Source organism: Oncorhynchus mykiss, chromosome 18 (assembly GCF_057628025.1).
Source record: "Oncorhynchus mykiss isolate SJ-2025 chromosome 18, ASM5762802v1, whole genome shotgun sequence".
In the NCBI taxonomy this organism is placed as follows: Eukaryota; Metazoa; Chordata; class Actinopteri; order Salmoniformes; family Salmonidae; genus Oncorhynchus; species Oncorhynchus mykiss.
The window spans coordinates 22,290,001-22,311,732 of NC_143039.1; the positions used below are offsets into that span (position 1 = coordinate 22,290,001).

General features: G+C 44.2%; 1 protein-coding gene across 4 annotated transcripts in view; it reads right to left on the reverse strand.

The window, feature by feature from the left end:
- Positions 1 to 21,133, reverse strand: part of LOC110497004 (histone deacetylase 4) — a 70,655-nt gene extending 49,522 nt beyond the window's left edge. For 2 of the 4 annotated variants that reach the window (XM_090207774.1, XM_090207775.1), the window contains exons 1-3: positions 20,985 to 21,133; positions 19,328 to 19,657; positions 3,191 to 3,259 (exon numbers count right to left, since the gene is read on the reverse strand). In XM_090207774.1, coding sequence (XP_090063900.1) covers positions 3,191 to 3,259; positions 19,328 to 19,349 — 91 coding nt within the window. In that variant the 5' untranslated portion in view covers positions 19,350 to 19,657; positions 20,985 to 21,133. Of the gene's footprint in view, positions 1 to 3,190; positions 3,342 to 19,327; positions 19,658 to 20,984 lie in introns of those variants that run through there. The other 2 variants (XM_090207772.1, XM_090207773.1) reach the window with 2 other exon arrangements.
- Positions 21,134 to 21,732: the final 599 nt, after the last annotated feature.

Here is a 21,732-nt window from a genome sequence, read left to right on the forward strand (position 1 = left end):
TGAATTAATTAAGCAATTAACATGTCATCATACGCTGGGTCATGTATAAAAAGGCCCAGTTGCCCGTTATTTTGGCTACCATGGATAGAAGAAGAGATCTCAGTGATTTTGAAGTTAAGACTTATGGGAGATTCTGGAGCGGGACGTGACAGTGTTTTCCACCAACATCAACAGAACAACAAATTATGGAATTTCTTGTGGAAGAACGGTGTCACATCCTTCAGATTTTCAGCCACTTGTAGAGTCTATGCCAAGGCGCACTGAAGCTGTCCTAGCCCAACGTCCTATTAAAAAGGTAGGAAGCGACAAAAGTGTGGTCACTTAGTGGTTAGAGTGTTGGACTAGTAACCGGAAGGTTGCAAGTTCAAACCCCCGAGCTGACAAGGTACAAATCTGTCATTCTGCCCCTGAACAGGCAGTTAACCCACTGTTCCTAGGCCGTCATTGAAAATAAGAATGTGTTCTTAACTGACTTGCCTGGTTAAATAAAAGGTTCATTTTATAAAAATAAAATAAAAAAATTAGTAACTTAGTTGTAGCTTAGTTGTAGTCACGATCTGGTTACCTATAACTACAAACATAGTTATGTTTTAGCGTTTTTACATATTTAGTCACTTATTTCCAGATATCTTCAGAACTACCCACAAAGGTGCTACCTATCTAGTTCCAGCTGGCTAACGTTAGCTACTAGCCATGCTAGCATGGTATTACATTCCAAACCAAGTGTTCCCGAGCTACTATGTACATCCATGAAGAAGAAACTATATACATCCTCGTCTCCTGTGAGTTTGGTAGTCGAGCGAGTGTCGTAGATTTCCGTCATTTGTAGCTAGTGCAGTAATACACGAGTAGTGCAGTAATACCAACAAGGACGGGGTTACGACTCATTTGTGGCCCAAAAAATGAGAAGCAACCTTTTAAGTTGGACCAGTGTGTGTGGTTGACGTGAACGGATTGGAGTATGGGAACTGTGCGTACCTCTACTGTATCCAGTGCTCATTTCTCCCCGGAGGACTACGATGGCAGGATTTGATTTGAGACTGACTGAAACCAGGTGCTGTGCCGAGTGTGAATGTGAAGCCTGCAACATCTATTTCCTACCGACCTACTGGTAGTACATTGCAAGTGTGTACAGTATCCGTCAAAAGTTTGGACTCATTCAAGTGTTTTTCTTCATTTCTATTTTCTACATTGTAGAATAATAGTGAAGACATCAAAACGATGAAATAACACATATGGAATCATGTAGTAACCATAAACGTATTAAACAAATCAAAATATATTGTATATTTGAGATTCTTCAAAGTAGCCACCCTTTGCCTTGATGACAGCTTTGCACACTTTTGGCATTCTCTCAACCAGCTTCATGCACCTGGAATGCATTTCAATTAACAGGTGTGCCTTGTTAAAAGTACATTTGTGGAATCAGTTGTGTTGTGACAAGGTAGGGTTGGTATACAGTAGATAGCCCTATTTGGTAAAAGAGCAAGTCCATATTATGGCAAGAACAGCTCAAATAAGCAAAGAGAAACGATAGTCATTACTTTAAAACATGAAGGTCAGCCAATACAGTAAATTTCAAGAACTTTGAAAGTTTCTTCAAGCGCAGTCGCAAAAACCATCAAGCGCTGATGAAGTAACTGGCTCTCATGAGGACCGCCACAGGAAAGGAAGACCAAGAGTTAACTCTGCTGCATAGGTTAAGTTCATCAGAGTTTACTGCCTCAGAAATTGCAGCCCAAATAAATTCTTCGTAGAGTTCATGTAACAGACACATCTCAACATCAACTGTTCAGAGGAGACTGCATGAATCAGGCCTTCATGGTCGATTTGCTGCAAAGAAACCACTACTAATGGACACCAATAAGAAGAGACTTGCTTGGGCCAAGAAACATGAGCAATGGACATTAGGCCGGTGGAAATCTGTCCTTTGGTCTTATGAGTCCAAATTTTAGATTTTTGGTTCCAACTGCCGTGTCTTTGTGAGACTCCGAGTAGGTGAACGGATGATCTCCGCATTTGTGATCCCACCATAAAGCATGGAGGAGGTGGTGTGATGGTGTGGGGTGCTTTGCTGGTGACACTGATTTATTTAGAATTCAAGGCACACTTAACTAGCATGGTTACCACAGCATTCTGCAGCGATACGCCATCCCATCTGGTTTGGGCTTAACGGGACCATCATTTGTTTTTCAACATGACAATGACCCAACACACCTCCAGGCTGTGTAAGGGCTATTTGACCAAGAAGGAAAGTGATGAAGTGCTGCATCAGATGACCTGGCCTTCACAATCAACCGACCTCAACCCATTTGAGATTAGTTGGACCGCAGAGTGAAGAAAAAACAGCCAACAAGTGCACAGCATATGTGGGAACTCCTTCAAGACTGTTGGAAAAGCATTCCAGGTGAAGCTGGTTGAGAGAACGCCAAGAGTGTGAAAAGCTGCTTTGAAGAATCTAAAATATATTTTGATTAAACACTTTTTTTTTTTTCCGACTATCCCTCTGAAGGCCTCTCCTTGGATCTTCTTTGACTACTGTAGCTATCGGTATGTCTCCGCTTGTTGTTGTGTTCTGTGGGTTCCTGCCTGTGACTAGTTGTTTTCTGGCTTCCTCAGCTATGTCAACCGTGGTGGTGGTTGGCTAGCTAGGCTAGTAGGCTAAAATAATGAACTTTAGTTGGCTGGCTTAGATAAATGCATATACCGGTAACATTATTTGATAACTGGTTAGATGGCGTTGTGTATTTCCAAAACGTTGATTTACTTTAATGTAGCTGTAAGCTAGGTGATTATAGCAACTGTCTGACCCAGTGCTAATGTAACATTAGCAAGCTAGTAGTGCTAACGTTAGCAGGCTAGTTGGCTAGCAACCTTGCAAGATTATTTGTTACAATAAATTCATAAAGTATTTGCTGCAAATTAAATTGAAACCAGTAGTCATGACTATAAATGATTTGGTTTAATCTGAAGTTATACATCACACCCCGCAAATGTTTTTTTATGAAATGACTTCTGCATTCTTATCAGTTTTAGTACACATAACATTTATCCTCCAAGAAAGCCAGATTGCTTTCCTCTTAGCTTTGTGTGACAGACAGACCTTAAAAAACACACATTCTAAAGACAACGGTCGACATTCAGTCACATAATGAAAGACAGACAGGTAATGTGCTGGTTGGTCTCCTACCTGTGGGGATGTGGTTGAGGGCAGACGTCTTCAGGACATCCAGCTGCTGCTCCTTGCCCAGGAGTCCTTCTGTGGGAGAGGGAGAGAACTCCGCTTCAAATATGGTCCGCAACATCGAGACAACCCTCCCGCAATCAACCGACAACCGACCGAACTACACCTCTCTGAGAGGGAGCCACCGCGGCATCGAGGCAAGCAGCCTAACGGAGCAACCGTCGCTTCGCTATGGAACCAGAGAGCCTGAATCGCCTGGAAACAGCAGAGAATCTACGCTGGGAACTCATGCTGAGATGCCAGGGGTTCTCTGCCCTGAAGGAAGCTTAGTGGAATGGCACCGTTCATTCATCAGACAGTGTGTGTGTGTGTGTAGGCTGGTTGTTGAGCTCAGCTGAAACTGGCTGTGCTCAGCATAGCAAGTGTGGGAGAAAGGGATGGAGAGAGAAGGGGAGAGGGTGGGAGAGAAAATGAGGAGGGGAAAGGTAAAAATAACACTCCCTTTGGGTACAGCGAGCGCACACACATACACACACACACCTAGCTGTGTGCCCATGCCTCTCTCCCGTCTGTGTACGTAGGCACCGAGGCTGAAATTATAGTGGCAACATGAAAAGGCTTTTGTACCAGCCGAGCCCTGGGAAGACAGGGCTATAAATAGACCAACCACAGAGGAGAGGAGGGGGAGACGGAGGGGAAACTGGGTAGGGGCTGAGATGAAGAGAAAAGGAGGGGGAGGGAACAGGGGCTATAGAGAAAATGATCAACAAGAAAAAAGAAGGGAAAGGAAAGAATCAGGGAAACGAGAGGCTACGATATTAGAGAGATCAGAGAGCATAATGACATGGCCAGGAGCAACAAAACACCTCAGAAAAGGACATGGCCTACAGATGCAAAAACTAAAAACAAATCTCCCCTCTCACACACACACACACACACACAGGTTTGCTGTCCAGATAAGCACACTTGGCAGTGGCGTACATAATGTTGCATCAAGCCATGGAGATGCTTTGCTTTCTTTAATTTCTTTAAAAACAGACAGGCATCGAAAACAAAATGTGGGGTCCCTTCGGGGGAAAGAAACAGGAAAACAGGCTAGCGTCTTGCTGTGTTTGGTCTATTTCTGGAGCTCTCCCTGGACCAGACACACACAGAGGTTTAATTAGCTACGGGCCTTGGGCTATACCATGCAGTACTAACTCAACCGGCTGTGTGTGCGTGGGGGGGGGGTATATTCTCAGCTCTAGCTTTAGGAGCCGTCTGTATGTCTGCTCCACCTTGCAGATCAGGGAGGATGAGGCAAAACATGGTGCAAGAGGCCATTTATGACAAATAACAATGTGATCAAAGCCTTGTTTTACCTTCACAGTTACAGTGAGCAGTCCAGGTGTGGCCAGTGAGAGAGTGAGAGAGAGAGAGGACAGATGGCAGACCCACACTTTACCTCTCAGATGACCCAGATTGACATCCACTGTTTATAGGACTACACACAGACACACACCATTAATACACAAAGACACACTGCTAACACACACAGACATACACACACGCTGCTAATACACACAGACCAATGTCAGATGATATCCAGCTCCCTGCAGCCGGACTTTGCTATGGAAATTAGGTGTGTGTGTAATGTAATGTAATGTGTGTGTATATATATATATATATATATATATATATATATATATATATATATATATATATATATATATATATATACACACATACATACATACACACGTTACAGGTCGACCATGTAGAATTGTTAGCATCGCTACTAGAGTGAAGGGCCTGTTTTGCATGGCTGTGTGCTGAGGTTCAGGTAATGACGACACCTGTGTCTGTCTGCAGCCTGTAATGGTACAGCAGCTGAGGGTTATACCAGCTGGCTTAGTCTCACTCTGTGGGCTGTAGTTAGACACACAGAGAGACTCTCACTGGAAACCACAGCTGATACCTGAGACAGACAGACACACTATAAGTGGAGGGAGGGAGATGAAGGTAAAGGAACAAACCTCCACACCCCCTCCCTTCCCTTCCCTACTGCACCTCAAGAGGGCGCTCTGGTCAGGGTATCAGTCTGTGGAGGTGGTGACTGTTCTTCAACACTAGTCCTGAGAACCTGACAGGGTGTGCAGGCTTTTGTTCCAGCAAAGCACTAACACTCATTATTCAAGAAATCAACTGTTCATCAAGACCTTACACATGAAAAGCACCACATCTCCATGCTGTGCAGAATAAATATGAACACGAGTGTGTGTGTGTGTGTGGTGTGTGCGTGTGTGTGGTGTGTGTGTGTGTGGCGTGTGTGTGGTGTGTGTGTGTGGCGTGTGTGGTGTGTGTGTGTGTGTGGTGTGTGTGTGTGTACGCGCTTGGGTGTGTGTAGATGTGTGTGTGTGCATGGGTGTAAATGTGTGTGCATGGGTGTGCATGGGTGGAACTGCTGGCAGGGGTTCTATTAAATGATGTGCAGCCCTTTAAAGCAGAATTAAACCATGTGTAAAATAGTTTAATACTGATGGGAGGCCAGAGAGCGATCAACGAGACCAACGGGTCAGTACTGTAGTCTAACTAGACCAAACTGTTAGTACCGTAGTCTCTAACTAGACCATAGTACTGTAGTCTCTAACTAGACCAAACTGTTAGTACCGTAGTCTCTAACTAGACCATAGTACTGTAGTCTCTAACTAGACCAAACTGTTAGTACCGTAGTCTCTAACTAGACCATAGTACTGTAGTCTCTAACTAGACCAAACTGTTAGTACCGTAGTCTCTAACTAGACCATAGTACTGTAGTCTCTAACTAGACCATAGTACTGTAGTCTCTAACTAGACCATAGTACTGTAGTCTCTAACTAGACCATAGTACTGTAGTCTCTAACTAGACCATAGTACTGTAGTCTCTAACTAGACCAAACTGGTAGTACTGTAGTCTCTAACTAGACCAAACTGTTAGTACTGTAGTCTCTAACTAGACCAAACTGCTAGTACTGTAGTCTCTAACTAGACCAAACTGCTAGTACTGTAGTCTCTAACTAGACCAAACTGGTAGTACCGTAGTCTCTAACTAGACCAAACTGGTAGTACCGTAGTCTCTAACTAGACCAAACTGGTAGTACCGTAGTCTCTAACTAGACCAAACTGGTAGTACTGTAGTCTAACTAGACCAACTGTTAGTACTGTAGTCCCTAACTAGACCAACTGTTAGTACTGTAGTCCCTAACTAGACCAAACTGTTAGTACCGTAGTCTCTAACTAGACCAAACTGTTAGTACCGTAGTCTCTAACTAGACCATAGTACTGTAGTCTCTAACTAGACCAAACTGTTAGTACTGCAGTCTAACTAGACCAAACTGGTAGTACCGTAGTCTCTAACTAGACCATAGTACTGTAGTCTCTAACTAGACCATAGTACTGTAGTCTCTAACTAGACCAAACTGGTAGTACCGTAGTCTCTAACTAGACCATAGTACTGTAGTCTCTAACTAGACCATAGTACTGTAGTCTAACTAGACCAAACTGGTAGTACCGTAGTCTCTAACTAGACCATAGTACTGTAGTCTCTAACTAGACCATAGTACTGTAGTCTAACTAGACCAAACTGGTAGTACCGTAGTCTCTAACTAGACCATAGTACTGTAGTCTCTAACTAGACCATAGTACTGTAGTCTAACTAGACCAAACTGTTAGTACCGTAGTCTCTAACTAGACCATAGTACTGTAGTCTCTAACTAGACCATAGTACTGTAGTCTCTAACTAGACCAAACTGTTAGTACCGTAGTCTCTAACTAGACCATAGTACTGTAGTCTCTAACTAGACCAAACTGTTAGTACTGTAGTCTAACTAGACCAAACTGTTAGTACTGTAGTCTAACTAGACCAAACTGTTAGTACCGTAGTCTCTAACTAGACCATAGTACTGTAGTCTCTAACTAGACCAAACTGTTAGTACCGTAGTCTCTAACTAGACCATAGTACTGTAGTCTCTAACTAGACCAAACTGTTAGTACCGTAGTCTCTAACTAGACCATAGTACTGTAGTCTCTAACTAGACCAAACTGTTAGTACCGTAGTCTCTAACTAGACCATAGTACTGTAGTCTCTAACTAGACCATAGTACTGTAGTCTCTAACTAGACCATAGTACTGTAGTCTCTAACTAGACCATAGTACTGTAGTCTAACTAGACCATAGTACTGTAGTCTCTAACTAGACCAAACTGGTAGTACTGTAGTCTCTAACTAGACCAAACTGTTAGTACTGTAGTCTCTAACTAGACCAAACTGCTAGTACTGTAGTCTCTAACTAGACCAAACTGCTAGTACCGTAGTCTCTAACTAGACCAAACTGGTAGTACCGTAGTCTCTAACTAGACCAAACTGGTAGTACCGTAGTCTCTAACTAGACCAAACTGGTAGTACCGTAGTCTCTAACTAGACCAAACTGGTAGTACCGTAGTCTCTAACTAGACCAAACTGGTAGTACCGTAGTCTAACTAGACCAAACTGTTAGTACTGTAGTCTCTAACTAGACCAAACTGGTAGTACTGTAGTCTAACTAGACCAACTGTTAGTACTGTAGTCCCTAACTAGACCAACTGTTAGTACTGTAGTCCCTAACTAGACCAACTGTTAGTACTGTAGTCCCTAACTAGACCAACTGTTAGTACTGTAGTCTCTAAGTAGACCAAACTGTTAGTACCGTAGTCTCTAACTAGACCAAACTGGTAGTACCGTAGTCTCTGACTAGACCAAACTGGTAGTACCGTAGTCCCTAACTAGACCAAACTGGTAGTACTGTAGTCCCTAACTAGACCAAACTGGTAGTACCGTAGTCTCTAACTAGACCAAACTGGTAGTACCGTAGTCTCTAACTAGACCAAACTGGTAGTACCGTAGTCTCTAACTAGACCAAACTGGTAGTACCGTAGTCTCTAACTAGACCAAACTGGTAGTACCGTAGTCTCTAACTAGACCAAACTGTCTGCAGTCTCACACATGGGAGGCCACAGCCACACTGTCCACTGTTGTGTTTCTTCCCATGGGAAAATAGACTGCTATGGGATGTGTGTTTTACAATAAGTTGGTACTCATTAGGGACAGGACGGTACCAGTATGGCGATACTCTGTAGTATCGTGGCCAGGAAACAAAACAATGTGGATTTAACTTCTTTAGAAAAACAGCCCTAATGTTGGAAACAAACATCATTATGTTGTCATCGAGAGTAACATTGTCCAATTTACAGCACACAATGTTTTACATACAGCAGTTATTAATCTGTTGATCTGTTCGCAATACGAGTATCATCACACCTCATGTACCCATTTGCAGTCCACGTTCATGCACGCTCATTAGTAAATCACTTTCACTCACACACACAGAGTCAGGAAGGATGCTCCTATCTCATTACACTGGTTGCACTTCCCCTCCCTGCTGTGTGTACCATGGAGAGATCACACACAGAGGAACAATACCATCAACCAGACAGGCCTCTCCTTAGGAGACACTTCCTCTAGGGCCACCCCATTCGCTTCCTGGGGTCAGCATCTGACGTCATAGCAACATGCCCACAATCAGCGACCCCTGACTTCTGGGGCAGGCTCTGACGTCCTGTCATAAAGAGAGACCCGTTCTGTGAACAGATGCGACCTTTAGGTTCCCGTTCACACTGGGAGGAAGAGCAGAGAAACATTGGGACGGTAATGAGTGGAGGAGTAGGCATGTATCTCTGTTTCCCAGCATCACAGAAGCCATTTGACATGGCATAGCATGGTTAGATAACATGTGAACTATATCCAATGCATATTTATTTTTTTATTTATTTTACCTTTATTTAACCAGGTAGGCAAGTTGAGAACAAGTTCTCATTTACAATTGCGACCTGGCCAAGATAAAGCAAAGCAGTTCGACAGATACAACGACACAGAGTTACACATGGAGTAAAACAAACATACAGTCAATAATACAGTATAAACAAGTCTATATACAATGTGAGCAAATGAGGTGAGAAGGGAGGTAAAGGCAAAAAAGGCCATGGTGGCAAGGTAAATACAATATAGCAAGTAAAACACTGGAATGGTAGTTTTGCAATGGAAGAATGTGCAAAGTAGAAATAAAAATAATGGGGTGCAAAGGAGCAAAATAAATAAATTAATTAAATACAGTTGGGAAAGAGGTAGTTGTTTGGGCTAAATTATAGGTGGGCTATGTACAGGTGCAGTAATCTGTGAGCTGCTCTGACAGTTGGTGCTTAAAGCTAGTGAGGGAGATAAGTGTTTCCAGTTTCAGAGATTTTTGTAGTTCGTTCCAGTCATTGGCAGCAGAGAACTGGAAAGAGAGGCGGCCAAAGAAAGAATTGGTTTTGGGGGTGACTAGAGAGATATACCTGCTGGAGCGTGTGCTACAGGTGGGAGATGCTATGGTGACCAGCGAGCTGAGATAAGGGGGGACTTTACCTAGCAGGGTCTTGTAGATGACATGGAGCCAGTGGGTTTGGCGACGAGTATGAAGCGAGGGCCAGCCAACGAGAGCGTACAGGTCGCAATGGTGGGTAGTATATGGGACTTTGGTGACAAAACGGATTGCACTGTGATAGACTGCATCCAATTTGTTGAGTAGGGTATTGGAGGCTATTTTGTAAATGACATCGCCAAAGTCGAGGATTGGTAGGATGGTCAGTTTTACAAGGGTATGTTTGGCAGCATGAGTGAAGGATGCTTTGTTGCGAAATAGGAAGCCAATTCTAGATTTAACTTTGGATTGGAGATGTTTGATATGGGTCTGGAAGGAGAGTTTACAGTCTAACCAGACAGCTAAGTATTTGTAGTTGTCCACGTATTCTAAGTCAGAGCCGTCCAGAGTAGTGATGTTGGACAGGCGGGTAGGTGCAGGTAGCGATCGGTTGAAAAGCATGCATTTAGTTTTACTTGTATTTAAGAGCAATTGGAGGCCACGGAAGGAGAGTTGTATGGCATTGAAGCTTGCCTGGAGGGTTGTTAACACAGTGTCCAAAGAAGGGCCGGAAGTATACATAATGGTGTCGTCTGCGTAGAGGTGGATCAGAGACTCACCAGCAGCAAGAGCGACCTCATTGATGTATACAGAGAAGAGAGTCGGTCCAAGAATTGAACCCTGTGGCACCCCCATAGAGACTGCCAGAGGTCCGGACAACAGACCCTCCGATTTGACACACTGAACTCTATCAGAGAAGTAGTTGGTGAACCAGGCGAGGCAATCATTTGAGAAACCAAGGCTGTTGAGTCTGCCGATGAGGATGTGGTGATTGACAGAGTCGAAAGCCTTGGCCAGATCAATGAATACGGCTGCACAGTAATGTTTCTTATCGATGGCGGTTAAGATATCGTTTAGGACCTTGAGCGTGGCTGAGGTGCACCCATGACCAGCTCTGAAACCAGATTGCATAGCAGAGAAGGTATGGTGAGATTCGAAATGGTCGGTAATCTGTTTGTTGACTTGGCTTTCGAAGACCTTAGAAAGGCATGGTAGGATAGATATAGGTCTGTAGCAGTTTGGGTCAAGAGTGTCCCCCCCTTTGAAGAGGGGGATGACCGCAGCTGCTTTCCAATCTTTGGGAAACTCAGACGACACGAACGAGAGGTTGAACAGGCTAGTAATAGGGGTGGCAACAATTTCGGCAGATAATTTTAGAAAGAAAGGGTCCAGATTGTCTAGCCCGGCTGATTTGTAGGGGTCCAGATTTTGCAGCTCTTTCAGAACATCAGCTGAATGGATTTGGGAGAAGGAGAAATGGGGAAGGCTTGGGCGAGTTGCTGTTGGGGGTGCAGTGCTGTTGACAGGGGTAGGAGTAGCCAGGTGGAAAGCATGGCCAGCCGTAGAAAAATGCTTATTGAAATTCTCAATTATGGTGGATTTATCAGTGGTGACAGTGTTTCCTATCTTCAGTGCAGTGGGCAGCTGGGAGGTGTTCTTATTCTCCATGGACTTTACAGTGTCCCAGAACTTTTTTGAGTTAGTGTTGCAAGAAGCAAATTTCTGCTTGAAAAAGCTAGCCTTGGCTTTTCTAACTGCCTGTGTATAATGGTTTCTAGCTTCCCTGAACAGCTGCATATCACGGGGGCTGTTCGATGCTAATGCAGAACGCCATAGGATGTTTTTGTGTTGGTTAAGGGCAGTCAGGTCTGGGGAGAACCAAGGGCTATATCTGTTCCTGGTTCTAAATTTCTTGAATGGGGCATGTTTATTTAAGATGGTTAGGAAGGCATTTTAAAAAAATATCCAGGCATCCTCTACTGACGGGATGAGGTCAATATCCTTCCAGGATACCCCGGCCAGGTCGATTAGAAAGGCCTGCTCGCTGAAGTGTTTCAGGGAGCGTTTTACAGTGATGAGAGGAGGTCGTTTGACCGCTGACCCATTACGGATGCAGGCAATGAGGTGACAGCAGAGGTGTATTTAGAGGGGAAGTTGGTTAGGATGATATCTATGAGGGTGCCCGTGTTTAAGGCTTTGGGGAGGTACCTGGTAGGTTCATTGATAATTTGTGTGAGATTGAGGGCATCAAGTTTAGATTGTAGGATGGCTGGGGTGTTAAGCATGTTCCAGTTTAGGTCGCCTAGCAGCACGAGCTCTGAGGATAGATGGGGGGCAATCAGTTCACATATGGTGTCCAGAGCACAGCTGGGGGCAGAGGGTGGTCTATAGCAGGCGGCAACGGTGAGAGACTTGTTTTTAGAGAGGTGGATTTTTAAAAGTAGAAGTTCAAATTGTTTGGGTACAGACCTGGATAGTAGGACAGAACTCTGCAGGCTATCTTTGCAGTAGATTGCAACACCGCCCCCTTTGGCAGTTCTATCTTGTCTGAAAATGTTGTAGTTTGGAATTAAAATGTCTGAATTTTTGGTGGTCTTCCTAAGCCAGGATTCAGACACAGCTAGAACATCCGGGTTGGCAGAGTGTGCTAAAGCAGTGAATAGAACAAACTTAGGGAGGAGGCTTCTAATGTTAACATGCATGAAACCAAGGCTATTACGGTTACAGAAGTCGTCAAAAGAGAGCGCCTGGGGAATAGGAGTGGAGCTAGGCACCGCAGGGCCTGGATTTACCTCTACATCGCCAGAGGAACATAGGAGGAGTAGAATAAGGGTGCGGCTAAAAGCAATAAGAATTGGTTGTCTAGAACGTCTGGAACAGAGAGTAAAAGGAGGTTTCTGGGGGCGATAAAATAGCATCAAGGTATAATGTACAGACAAAGGTAAGGTAGGATGTGAATACAGTGGAGGTAAACCTAGGTATTGAGTGATGAGAGAGATATTGTCTCTAGAAACATCATTGAAACCAGGAGATGTCATTGCATGTGTGGGTGGTGGAACTAATAGGTTGGATAAGGTATAGTGAGCAGGACTAGAGGCTCTACAGTGAAATAAGCCAATAAACACTAACCAGAACAGCAATGGACAAGACATATTGACATTAAGGAGAGGCATGCTTAGTCGAGTGATCAAAAGGGTCCAGTGAGTGGAGAGGTTGGTTGAGGGTCACGGCGATTTAGACAGCTAGCCAGGCCATCGGTAGCAAGCTAGCATAGGATGGAGTCTGTTGTTAGCCACCTCTTGTGTTCGGTCAGTAGATTAGTGGGGTTCCGTGTGGTAGAGGGGATTAATCCAAATCACACAACAACAACAAAAATAAGAACAATAGATATAGTTATAGAGGCCCGAGAAGAAAACATAATAATAATAAAAATAAATAAATTGTCTATTCAGATAGCAGCCGGTAAGACAGCTAACGGTTAGCGGGCCACAGATGGGCGTTCAGGTAACGTCGCGACGGAGGAGCCAGCCGGATCTCCTTCAGGTAGATAACGTCGGCAGTCCAGTTGTGAAGGCCCGGTGGGGCTCCGCGTAGGCAGTAAAACGGGTCCGGATAGGTGACTGCAGCCCAGGAGTGAATGATGGAACTCAGGAGTGATTGACGGAGCTGGCTAGCACCGGAATAATTGATGTTTGCTCCGGAATCGACGAAAGCCGATTGTCACACGGATAGCAGCTAGCTAGCTGTGAGATCCGGGTATGAATGTCCAGAGAGCAGTTGAAATCCAGGGACATGGAGAGAAAAATTGGTCCGGTATGTTCCGTTCCGAGCCGCGCTGCGCCGTACAAAACTGGCGATAGATTTTCGATAGATTTTCGAGCTAAATGATAGCTGATGACCACAAACCGTGGTTAGCTGAATACTAACGATTTGCCAGTAAAGAAGCTAACTAGCTTCTGATTAGCTTCTAGATTAGCTTCTGGGCTAGCTTCTGGCTAGTTTCTGGCTAGCTTCTTGGAGTTTCTGGCTAGCTTCTTGGAGGATTACAGATCTGAGGTAAATAATACTTTTTTATAAATATAAATTGGTGAGGCGGGTTGCAGGAGAGTGTTTAGAAGATGAGTTGATGGAAAATAAAAATAAAATGTATGTGAAAAAAAGTTGTAAATATATATATATATATATATATATATATATATATATATATATATATATATATATATATATATATATATATATATACACATATATACACACACACACACACACACACACACACAGGACACGACAAGACGAGGACAAAAGACGTCTGAACTGCTATGCGATCTTGGAGAGTAATATGAATGATTTAAGGAAAATGGGCAATATTAATTGAGGAGAAAAGTGAACAAATGTCATTGAAAAGTGTGGCCTTGGAAGACTGGCTCTAACTCTACACGCTAGGCTTGGTTTGAAAATACCAACTTTGGTTTGACAATCAGAGAAGGGAAGTTTCCTAGTAAATAAGCCCATCGTTAACTTCACACTTCCAGAACCACCAGAACTCAATGCCACTAAGAACCTCCTAGCTTCATGTCAGTCTGGTTTATAAGAGGAACCCGACAATGAACAAAGAAAACATCAATAAAAAAGTTAGCACCAATCGCGCATCCATCCATCCATCCAGCCAGCCAGCCAGCCATCCATCCATCCATCCAGCCAGCCATTCCACTCACATCCCAGACTTTAACTTGATATCGTCGTCCTCCTCCCCTTGCCTGTCCCTCGGAGACAAACAATGACAGGCCGTGTCAAAAGCCAGAATAGGTTTGCTTTCGTCTGTGTAAACTGTAATTGCGGCTGGCAGTACACCCTGTATCCAGTTTCTCTCTGTGTGGAGTTAGGGACATAAAGGCCTCGGGCGGCTCAGGCACACAAAGAGACTCTTTCCTCTCATTATCTCCTTTCCCCCGCCTAATGCCAATTAAAAACAGAGCCGAGGAACAGGCAGAGGGACAAGGCCCCAGTATGGAGCCCATAGTGGGGTGTTTGTTTAAGGGGGACGGGACGCTCAGTGGAGCCTTACTCTGGACAGTCAGGTTGGATGGTACGGTCCAGGGCGGTTTCACCCAGGCAGGACATAACCCCTGGTTCTGGATGTGTTGGGCTGGGGGAGGCTAGAGTGGACCAGGCCAAAGCAGGCCTAAGCCAATTCTTGGTGAGGGAGAGGACAATCTGTCAGGCTGGAAGGTCTGTCAGAAGTTATTGTCAATGGTCATTGGGTGCAATGAGGACATTTGGCAAGAGAAGCTGAAGATGTGCATTTTGACAGAAAAAAAATCTGGTTGGACACTTACCAGTACGTACAAATGCACACACACGCACCCAATGTCACAATGGTTCAGTTTCTGAGATGCTGGCCCGGCCATTCCTCAGTTACATCCCAGACTATACCACCTGTCCCGAGTACAGCAGGGCCCTCTGTCGGTCCCAACCCACACCCCTCTCCCGGGACTGAATGACCTCACCCAACCACATCACCCTGTCAACAGTGTAACATGTTTATGTTATTCTACATATACATATTCTCTGTCTTCACCCGTCTCTAGGGCAGACAAGGTGCCATCAGCACTAGACATCCATCAACACACCTGGGCTCACACTGATAAGAGATGTGTGTCTACAGGGGTTTGACAGAGAGAGAACCATCTCTCCTCTACGGTCCATGCTATTGAAAGCTGTTGAGTTGCATTGACAACAGTTGCTAACAGAAGAGGAGTGTTTCTGTCATGTAGACTTGTGTTCAGTGTTCTTGTTGTTCCATTTATAGGTCTGCTCTGCAGCACATGGCAGCAGCCACTGACAACTGCTCCATCATGCAGAAAATACACACGCACACAAAGAAACCAGCAACAATGGTTGTTTGTTCACCATGCATTCAATCACGTGTGTTGCTATAAATAGCCCATGGATAAGTGAATGGCTCTCATGTGCAGAGCGGGAGTGATTTGAACCCCTTCACCTCTAGTTGGATTGGATAGTGTGTGGTTTAACCCCTTCACCTCTAGTTGGATTGGATAGTGTGTGGTTTAACCCCTTCACCTCTAGTTGGATTGGATAGTGTGTGGTGGGAGGAGAGAGATCTTCATAATGGACAGAGAGGGGATGACAGGAGGGTAAGGAGACAAAAACAGTGTTTCGCCGTCACACATGCACACTCGCTCTCGTGAAAACACACACAAGCTCACATTTAGACACACATGGTCAGTCTACTAGTTTCACCACTTATTCTCTGAGGAAGAAGATAACATGAAGATCAAACCCTCTGTAGTCTAGACCAGTCTACTCTGATCTGAAGCAGTAAGCCACAACCAGGTGTGCTGCTGTTCACCATATGCCTCATATCAGTGAGCCTATCAGCACCTTAAAGTTGTATAATACTAGAAACCATTTCCTCTTCGAACCCACATCAACAGGAGCCTTGTACTGGAGGACAAGGAGTAGCACGTTAAGTCCACTGGTTCAACCACATAAAAACCCCATAGAAACAAAGATAGGAGAGAATTGAATTACAGTAGGTTAAAGTCCTTTGTCAACGTGAATACACTGGACCAGCTTCACTTATCATCTGCTGGGCCAAAGATGTATTGGCTCAAAAAACGACATCTTTCCCAGGAAAAGAGCAAGCTCAAAAAAAGCCACCGCCCAATCACTTACCAACCGTGCCTCTGCTCTGAATGGAACAGTGTGTGTGTCATGACTCAGTGCCGGGCCAGCTCTAGCTATGGTAAACATGTTTGCGGTGGTTCCAGGAAACCCTTAGAATCACTGAGTGGGATAACGTAAAACCTTGCCGACTAGAGCCCACTGCTATCATTTCCCAACACTATCAATGTGCTGCTTCCTACTCTGCTGAAATATTAAGCCTATTTATGAGGCCCGGTGGGATACTCGTTCAATATCTCTTCACGACCGCAAAAACAACGTTAGTCTGTGTGCTTAGACATTACGTTCAGTAGATGGTTAAGCAATCTCTGCACTGCAGGCATCCAACTGTTCTACGAGGAAGCTCTAAAACCTAGGAACAACACAGGATGTAAGGGCTAGGGCAGGGGTATAACTCGGTACCAGATTAGAGGGAAACCATGACAATATGCAGTGAAACTAGCGTCGAGGTCCAGAGTTGAGTTTGAAAGGCTCAGGGCCTATGTTTTCTGAATACGCGTGCATGCTGCTTTGTGTATGACGAGTATTCAGACTTTTGTCAAAGTAAACCATTAGAAGACAAATCTCTGATATGTTCTTCCTAACAAATGGAAGAATGGAGGAAGAGAAAACTAAATGGGACAGCTACAGAGCTACGGGAGTGACACACCCACACAGTGCTGTGATTGTGAGCAAGCAGGTCTCTTATCTACCGCAGCTAAACTGACAGGCACTGCACAGGGCAGCCCGAGCAGTCACTGCATCGCCATGGGAACTGATAATAAGCGTGCCTGTCTGACCAGTGACCACAACCACAGAGGGGCCGCCGCCGAGGATCATGGGAAAACCACAGGGGCGTGACGAAGACTGACAGGCCCTGGCAGAGAACCACTGGGCTGTTTTTTATGTGGGAAAAACTGCAGCAACAGTCTGAAATACCTGGTAACCCCACTGTTTACACTAGGCCTGCAGATCCATTTCAGAGGCCTGCAGATCCATTTCAGAGGCCTGCAGATCCATTTCAGAAGCCTGCAGATCCATTTCAGAAGCCTGCAGATCCATTTCAGAAGCCTGCAGATCCATTTCAGAAGCCTGCAGATCCATTTCAGAAGCCTGCAGAACCATTTCAGAAGCCTGCAGAACCATTTCAGAGGCCTGCAGATCCATTTCAGAGTCCTGCAGATTCATTTCAGAGGCCTGCAGATCCATGTCAGATTCAGCTGTGTGAAGGTGTGCTCACCATGTGTATTAGTAGCTCTAGTCTAACGAGGATCTACAAATCACGTTGTTGAATGGGTATGGACTGACTTTTAATGTGTGAGGACACACAAATGGATCTCTGTGTCACTCGTCACCGTCTGCATCAGCTGATGGTCACCAGGCCAGGCTAAGCAGCTGTGCATATTGTTAACTATTTTGTTTGTTGTTGAATGTAGCACTAAGCATCTTTCAATACAACATGGCTACTGTAGCATCTACTGTAGCCTGTGTGCGTTAGCGCAAGTGCAATGTTGAGCTGATGTCAACGGCTAATACGCTAAGCTCTCCGAGCAGATAATCACTTCTATGCAAACAGTCATATTTGTTCTCAGATATACGCTCATACAGACTGCACAGTGAACCAACTATCTGACTGAGCCTATTCCTGAGAACTAGCCTATCCCCCAACTTGTAGAAAGATTGGGGGGGGGGTTTCTTAGAAAAGATTTAGAGGAAGTATAATATTTAAACTGAAGAGCCTGCAATTCCACAAATGATCGACAAAAAGGAGCAGTTATGGAAGGTACGAGCAAACGCTTGAGTGTTTGATCAAATGTTATTTGTCACAAGAGCCGAACACAACAGGTGAAATGCTTACTTTTACAAGCCCTTTAACCAACAATGCAGTTCAGAAAAAAAGTGTTAAGTATTTACTCAAATAAACGGAAGTAAAAAAAAGCCGCTGGAAGTAAGCTGATAATGGACTCATAATGCCATGCAGATCATAGACATGGGAACTATCACACACACACATCAACAGTAGGTCAGTTTAAAGTGAAAGAAGAATGGAGAGAGAGAAAAAGAAAGGGTTGGTATCACACCACACTCAGAGAAAAGGATGGAGAATCTCCAACAAGCATTAGGCTAGATTTAAAACTCTAAGTGTTGAGGCTAACTAATCCAGGCATCAACTAACGATGTAATGTGCTTACTTTGGCTTGGCTTCAGCTCGGCTGGGGAGTGGGGACTACCTAGTATGGTGTAGGTCTACCTCGAGGTTTCTCACAACACAATCCTATATGGCACCCTATTCCCTATATAGTGAGTGTCAAAAGCTAGTGCACTAGGCAATTGGGTGCCACTTCGTACGCAGACCAGTGTGTATTCAGGTCAAATTTAAACATCATGGCCGCCACATGAATTAAGTCCAACTAACAAGACTCTTGAAATAAAATGGCCGATATCATAATATTTGAAGTACTCCAGGAACTGTAAGCCTGCCTTGGGCTCCTAGCAGATGTGGTATAGGTGTGATTCCTGTATGAAACATTATGGAGTCTTAAAAGGAAGCCTGGGTAAGGCAAAAATGTCATAAATATGCCAACTTTGATTAATTATTTCTCAATTATGCTTTTATATACAAATGTCAAATATATGTCAGCAATCCTTCCTCCAAAGGACCATCCTATGAATACAATTTTGAGAAAATCATGATATTTTCTTGTCCTGGTATCGTCAGGAATCATTCATAAGATATACTTTATGGCTGGAGGGGTTACCTCAGCCTTCTCAGGGGCCCTCCAGATGTTACCTGGGCGAGGATATTTAGAGTGCACACATCCCCCAGTGTGTTAGGTAAACACGGCCAATCGCACCATCCAGAACAGTAGAGACCTTTAGTTAGCCTAACTCTTTAACCTGGACGCAATTTGACGAACACAGGCGGAACAGTAGGACACTTCACAGCATCATACTGTATATTCAATCATGTGCACAAATGACATTATCTACAGGACAAGCCAAAGAAACAGAAAAGAACCAAAAATATTATTTTGAGTCAGTCCACGTCATGGTTTGTTATAGACTTCAATAAGAATTGACAGGGAGGTATTCTGAGATGGTACAGCAATACAAAGCACACATTAGGCCTACGTGAGATGGATCCAGTGAGCATGGTAAAGGGCTTACCTTGGTGACTGTGTGATGTCATTGTTGACAGGATGGTCCTTGGAGAATCCACAGTGAAGTTGTACAAATATACGGCCTGGAGAGGAGTAGGACGGGACAGGTGGAGTGTGTGTGGGTCGGGGGGGTGTTAGTGTGTGTGTGTGTGTGTTTGTGTGTGTGTAGGGAAGGGGGCTGGTCTGATGTGTACCAAGATCAGGGCCACAGTACTCCTCAGCAGGAAACACAATCACCCACAAATGTCTTCACTGGTCAGCAACAGGAAACAGCCCTCCAACAGACAACCTACTATTCAGGTAATCCAATCAGAGACACGCGCTCACTTGTACCAGCCTTTCAAAGAGAGAGAGAGAGAGAGGGGCAGTAAGTCAGGATGACGCATCAGCAACATAAATCTGAGCTGGATTCAGAAACAATCATTATTCATTCTGAATTCCCCTACACTAACACATCATTAGGTGTACAGATGGAATGAATACCCACAACAAACACAGACTACTAGACCACCCATGATGTGTAGGTCTAAGCTAATGGCCTGGAGGTAGGTGGGTGGGGGGTTGTGGTAAGGGCTTCTCAAGACAGAGGGGCAGAGTGTGGAGCTGCGGGACAAACCTCCAAAAGTCGGTCACGGCTGGCAGACATTCACGCTTTGTGATGGAAAGGGGTTTGTGTGTCTGTGGGAGGGGGTAAACCCCTGGGGCGCTATGCCCCTGCACTCTCTCTATGGGCTTTGCTTGGTGTGTGTGTGTGTGTGTGCCCACGCTTGTCTGGCCCCATTGTCCCCAAACTGGTTGTGTGATACAGGGTGACAGATTTGGAGAGACAGTCCCTTCTAGCTCAGAGAAAGAGACCCAGGGCGTATAGCTCTACGACCAATCTACAACATTTTGTTACTTATCTTCAGTAACGTTACCTGGTACATTTTTAACACGCTACATCTACACATTCTTTAATTATGTATACATTTGGCATGAATGTAAAAAATAAATAAAAAACTGCTTTCTGATGAATAAATAAAACGTAGGCATACTAAAATATTCAGTAGGATGTTGTACTAAAACACAATAGCTAAAATGCACTCCGTCTTTCGCGCTCGCTGACCACAATTTCACCAGCACGCCCCCCATTCACAAAAAAAGGTTGACGCATACAGCTACTTCACCACCGCCCATTGACAGACACAGCTGACTTTCCCAGTCATTTCTTCTTTAACATTGCGTAACATTACGATCTAGAACGATACAAAAAATACTGATACACTATCCCTATCAACATGTAGGTCTATAGCACTATCCACCGCCATGTTCTAAAAATAGAACACAGGAACAAATCAAGGCACGTCAGAGACTATGCGTAGCTAAATATGTCGCGCGCCAGATATTCATTTAGCGTACATATTTTTCCCGCATGCAGCACGTCGGACAATAATAATAAGCACTCTTTCTATATCCAACATATTGTGCTAATTACATTTTTTTTTTTTGTAAGAATAAGTGTATTATTAGCGCGAGCAGCTCAACTGGAAACTTCAGGCAGCAGACATTGTTTTGATAGGATTGTCCCCGCGCCCGAAATCGATGCATCATTGCCTAAGAAACATCCTGAATATTTTCGCACTTCAACGAGCTAAATTCGTCGAAAAGATAAACGATATGCTCACCTAGAAGCTCCAAGAGGCGGCCCTGTCCCGAGAAAGATGCAGAATAAATATGTTGACTTTATCGCTAGGGAAGTCTACTGGCGAAATAATCATTTTCTGACAGATTCCGCCATACTTGATTTTGGTTACGGAGTCACGTGTCGCTTCCCTACATTTATCCAAGTATTGAGAGGCGTGGTTTGCTATCAATATCAAATTGTTACAGTGTTGCAGCTGTGATAGCAATAGTGAGCATTTAGAACTGTCCTAATGATATTATATTTAATTTGTTAATATATTTAATGTTATGGATTCACTACTTAGTGAGTCTACTTACCATAATAGCCTACTTGTGTTATGAGCTGATACGAGAAAGGGCGTGTCGTGTGCCATTGACTGCGTATTGTTATGGTGCCAAAATAGCTAGGCCCCTACATATCATCTATTGATCTGTGGAATTGTAGCCTTTTCTAGAATTACGTTTATTCATACTTTGTCATTAGATTCGCAAAATCGATATTTATTCAATATGCCGACTAAACCAGTAGCATAACGACGTTTGTATGACAGCATTGTTTCTATTAGGCTATTACATTAGGCTATAACAGCTGGCATATTAGGCTAAAACAGCCCACCCCCACCCCTTCTCTAATATAAAATACGGGAGTTTGTTTTATTGCAATAAAGGTTCCATAACCTATATGGAACCTTAATCTTGACGCTAACACATCTCTCCGTCTACCTCTGGGATATTGTCACAACAACATTG